At 52.8% G+C, this 4,799-nt stretch overlaps 1 protein-coding gene across 1 annotated transcript; it reads left to right on the plus strand.

Annotated features, from left to right (window-relative positions):
• Positions 1-576: 576 nt before the first annotated feature.
• NRARP (NOTCH regulated ankyrin repeat protein) lies at positions 577-3,924 on the plus strand. The gene has a single exon (XM_030961680.1). The coding sequence runs from the start codon at positions 628-630 to the stop codon at positions 979-981; it is 354 nt and encodes a 117-aa protein (XP_030817540.1). The 5' UTR covers positions 577-627; the 3' UTR covers positions 982-3,924.
• Positions 3,925-4,799: the final 875 nt, after the last annotated feature.

Consider the following 4,799-nt stretch of genomic DNA (forward strand, 5'->3'; position numbering starts at 1 on the left):
TGTTCTGCTCTGTGACCCGTCCCTGTTGGCTCACGGGGACACAAGCCCGCAGCAACACGGTGTCACCCCAAATCGGGGGTAGCCGCAGCCCCTTGGTGACCGTCATTCTTGCGGGTCCCGACTGGGGGGCCCGAGCCGAGCCGAGCCGAGCCGAGCCGAGCCGAGCCGAGCCGAGCCGAGCCGAGCCGGGGGCGCGGCCCCGAGCGGGGCCGGGCAAAGCCGAGGCGGGAGCGCCCCCCATCGCCCCCTCCCTCCCTCGCAGCGCCCGCGCCCGTCCCGCTCACCCCGCGGAGGGGGCGTGGCCTCTCCATTCTGCCACGCCTCCCGTGCCCGTTCGGGCCAGTAGGCGCGCTGCTCGCGGCCCCGCCCCGCGGCGCGTCACGGCCGTGCCATTGTTATGCAAATAAAAGGGCGGGTAAAAGGCGCGCGCGGGCCGGGGCGCTGCAGAGCTGCGGGGCGCGGGCAGCGGAGCAGCGAGCGCGGAGCGGCGGGGCCGGGGGCGCGGCGGCAGCGGCGGCACCACAGCCCAGCCCCGGCAGCGGCCGCAGCACCGCCCGCCCGCCGCCGCATGCCCGGGCGGGCGCCGCCGTCGCCGTCCATGCGGGGCGGCGGGGCCGAGGCGGCGGCATGAGCCAGAGCGAGGTGTCGCCGTGCGCGGCGCCGCCGCCGCCCCCCAGCCAGCGGGTGTTCCAGGAGGCGGTGCGGCGCGGCAACACCAAGGAGCTGCAGTCGCTGCTGCAGAACATGACGAACTGCGAGTTCAACGTCAACTCCTTCGGGCCCGAGGGGCAGACGGCGCTGCACCAATCCGTCATCGACGGTAACCTCGAGCTCGTCAAGCTCCTGGTCAAGTTCGGCGCCGACATCCGCCTGGCCAACCGCGACGGCTGGAGCGCCCTGCACATCGCCGCTTTCGGGGGCCACCAGGACATCGTCCTCTACCTGATCACCAAGGCCAAATACTCCGCCGGCGCACGGTGATGCTGGGGCTGCCCCCGCTGCGCTCGCCCGCTGATGCCAGGACCGCTCGCCCGGTGATGCCGGGTCTCCCCCACCCCGCGCTCCCCGGGCCATGCCGGGGACTCTCCCCACTCCCCCGGCCGCCAGAGCTGCTCCCGCCCCCGCCCGGGGCGGGTTTGGCGAAGATTTGGGGCCCCACGCAGAACACGCCACATTTTTAAGTTTTTTGGTTGTTTGTTTTTTGGTTTTTTTTGGGTTTTTTTTAATCTTCCAAGGGTTGTTTCTTACTGTAACGTGGGTTTTTTCCTCCATCTACCTCGGCTGCACTCACAGTATTCACGATTTCAGTTTGACATCTGGGCAGATGCTTTAACACCCCCGCCCCGTTCCCTCTCCGCTAATATTTAATCCCCCTCCCCGCCCTCCTTGTTCCCGTCCCTCCCATTTAAAGTGTTCTGGCTCAGAAACTAATTCATTTCAACGCCCCCCAAAAGCCACCCCGCAGACCCCCACTGCTGCTGGGGTCACCTCTCCGGTGCCAGCCCCGGACCCGGGTGCGATGCCCCGTCCATGGGCTGGGGCTCCCGGCCGGCCGCGGCCTTCCTGGCGAGGAGGAGCGGGAAAGTCTTCTTCCTCTCCAAGGTTTTCCCAGTGTTTTCCCACCGCTGACTTTTTTTTTGTCGAGGCGACTCCGTTGGAATATGACAGACGTGGTTTTCTCACCCCTTATTGCTCCTGGGTTTGGTTGATTTTGCGTTGGGTTTTCTGCTTTGGTTCTTCATTGGGTGTCCGAAGAAAGTCTGCATCCTCACCCACTCCACGAATCTGTTTAGCACACGTGAGATCCCAGGAAAAGACATTGAGTCCTTGTGGTTTTGTGTGTAAAGGGGGATTAGCAAATCCTGGACTGTTTTTATTCTTTAAAAAAAAAAAAAAGGTGAAATAAACTCTAGAGGCAGAGGATTTGCTTTTGCACAGAAAAGGGGCGCGAGCGCTCTCTGCTGCCTACAGAGATGCTGGAAAACTACTGAAAAGAGTTTGGGAACTTTTATTTTTTCTTTTGGTGAAACTTGGATAACACTTCTCAATGCAGAACGATTCACTTGACGTACGTACACTCACCTGCCTTTTATAGGAGATATATATCCCACCGTATATATCTTTATAAAGGAAAGGGAGAAAGCAGAGCGAGCCACCCGAAGGCGCATTTTGAAGTGACTGCACGTATAATCGCAAATGCTGCTTTTTTATTGCTATGGCACAAGAACATCCATTTGGAAAATGCGGAAAAGTTCAGAAGTCTCCTTTCTCCTGCTGGTCTTTCAGCCCTCTTCTCGTCTGCACTAAAGCCATCCGTATCACTGCCATCTCCCTGCTTTTTCCTCTCTTGCTCCCTGCATCCAAACCATTCTGATTAAAAAAGAGAAAAGAAAATAGTTACCTGCTGGTTTATTGGGGTTGTGTCTTGCCTATTTATCGTGTCTGTATATATTTGTGGGTGAAGATTGTGAGCCTGGTTTTGTTTGAAGCTGATGGTGAGTGTTTCAAAAATATGGTTTGGGATATATGCTTTTTTTTTTTTTGTTCATTTTTTCTTTTCCTAGTCTTAAAACTAAAAAAAAAAAAAAAAAAAAAAAAAAACCAACCTACAGTCTGCCCTGATTATTTCCCATTGCACTGAATATTCTGCTTTGTCTCTGATAATTTCACCTGCAGTTGTTTGCGTTTTGTTGGGTTTTTCATTTGTTTTTGTTCTTTCTCCACTTCAACAATTTGAGATGATTTTAAAAGCTCTGGATTTAAAGAAGAAAAAAAGCCCTGTCAAAAGTGTCTACTGTTATTGCTGTAATTTGCAAGGAACTGCTTGGCCGAAGTCTTTCTGTGAGCATGGAAGGGGGTGTCCAGCACTTCCACTGGTGCTTCTGTGCGGTAGTTACGGGGTGGGAACAGGACCTTTCCTAGTGAGGTTTTATCGTTGTTACCAGATGGTTGCACATTATTTTTTTTTACGTAAATGGATTTGCCACAATGAAATGTCATAACATTTATGACATGATATTAAAAAGTGTATTGTAAAGCCAAGTTCTAGATGGATTTTTAAAAAGAAATCTTGGTTATAAACCCAGTCTAAAGGGAGCTCTGTCCAGTGTTGTAAAGACAACATGATGTAACCCATATTTATATTTTTATAAAATACCTATTAAGACTGTGAATCTCCTGTGTGAATTGCTGGGTGAGTTGTTTAAGAAAAGTATTGTTCCTTTTCAGCCTCCTGGAGCTTTAGACACGCTGAGATTTTTGGGAAACTGTACGTCGGGGAAGGGGGTTTGCTCTGAAATTGTGAGTTGATGTATTTTTACATCCCTTTGTATTTTACTGAAAAGCTGCTGCCCTTCCTAGTCCCTAGAGTTTCAATTTTCTATGCAACCCCCACACCCCCGTCTCTCTTGATCCTGAGAAGTAAAAGGGATGCAGATTGATTCAAATTGAAATGAGGGTCCCCCCACCCCCCTTGTTGGCTCATCGTGCTGCTGACCCTTCACGCCAAAACGGGGAGTACAAGGAAAAAAAAAAAAAGAGGCAGGTGGGGGAGGCTGTTTTGTGCATGACTGGTTGCCTTCCAGCAGTCATCTTTTTAATTATTATTGTTATTTTTGTAAGAAGAATATATTGATAATGTCAGTGAAATAAGCAGACATTGAAGCTGATGCACAGATTGCTCCAGAAAGGAGTTTTTCTGTAGATTTTTCTTTAGATGCAAATACCTTTTTTAATTATGTTAATTAATGTTAAGAATTTTTAGGCTTATATTGAAGCTGTATGTGGGTCACTATATGATCATTTCTAACTGGATAAAGTCTGTACAGTACAGCATATTCCTGAGTGTATGATATAGACGTGTAGCCCCAGAGTGCGAAATTTATAAATAAATTTTTCATTGATCTTTTTATAAAAAAAAAAAAAGGTTGTTTTGTTTGTTCTTTTCCACGTGGGTTTTTGGCAGTGCTGGGTGTTTGCTGTTATGGGGGATGGCTGGCTGGGACCCCAGGTGTCTCTTCTGGTGTCAAACCTGCAGCTGTTCTGGGTTTGGATGCACCCCTGGAGGGGGATGGCTGGGCTGGATTTGGAGGGAGGTGTGGCTCCTTCCCACAGGCTGGAGGAAGTCCCCTGGGCTCAGGGGTGTCCTGGTTTGCCCCATCCCAGCATTCAGAGGCTGCTAGAGGGGAGATGACTCAGACCAAACCCTGGTGCTGGATGGGCATGTGCTGTTTGAGATGCTCCTAAAGAAGCTACTTGTCCCCAGGGAGTGAGGGGAGAGCTCACAGCCCATCCTGGGTTGGGGGATTTGGAGTGCATTTTTGGGGCTGCAGCCCCAGCCTGTATGGCTGAGCACCCCACAGCTCCCTGTGAACATTCTCAGCTTTTTGATTCCAGCCTGGGGATGGGGTCAGTGATGTCTTCAGTGCCCCAAGGAAGGGGCAGAGGGTGACAGTCAGCATGGCCCCTCCATCCCCAAAAGCATGTGTCCTCTGGCACAGAGGCTCAGAGCAGAGCAGTGGCCAGCAGGGCTGTGCCCCTCTCTGGAGGCTTTTCCGGCAGGATCTGGCTGCTCTGGGCTGGGGAAGGGCAGAGGGACAGGGCAGAGGGGCAGAGCAGGGGCAGGGCAGAGGGGAAGGGCAGAGGCAGCCCCAGGCCTGCGCGGCCAGGCCCTGCCCGAGGCTGGGCCTTTGAAGGCACCATGCAGACAAGCCTCCCTTGCTGGCACTGCTGGGGAGTCGGATGAGGCTCTTTATCACTGGTTCTGCCAGCTCTGCAAATGCCTAAATCCCTAAATTTGT

This window comes from Camarhynchus parvulus, chromosome 17 (genome assembly GCF_901933205.1).
Source record: "Camarhynchus parvulus chromosome 17, STF_HiC, whole genome shotgun sequence".
NCBI lineage: Eukaryota > Metazoa > Chordata > Aves > Passeriformes > Thraupidae > Camarhynchus > Camarhynchus parvulus.

Excerpts from the sequence above, each read along its gene's own strand:
- NRARP (XM_030961680.1), top strand. The coding sequence starts at position 628 with ATGAGCCAGAGCGAGGTGTCGCCGTGCGCGGCGCCGCCGCCGCCCCCC.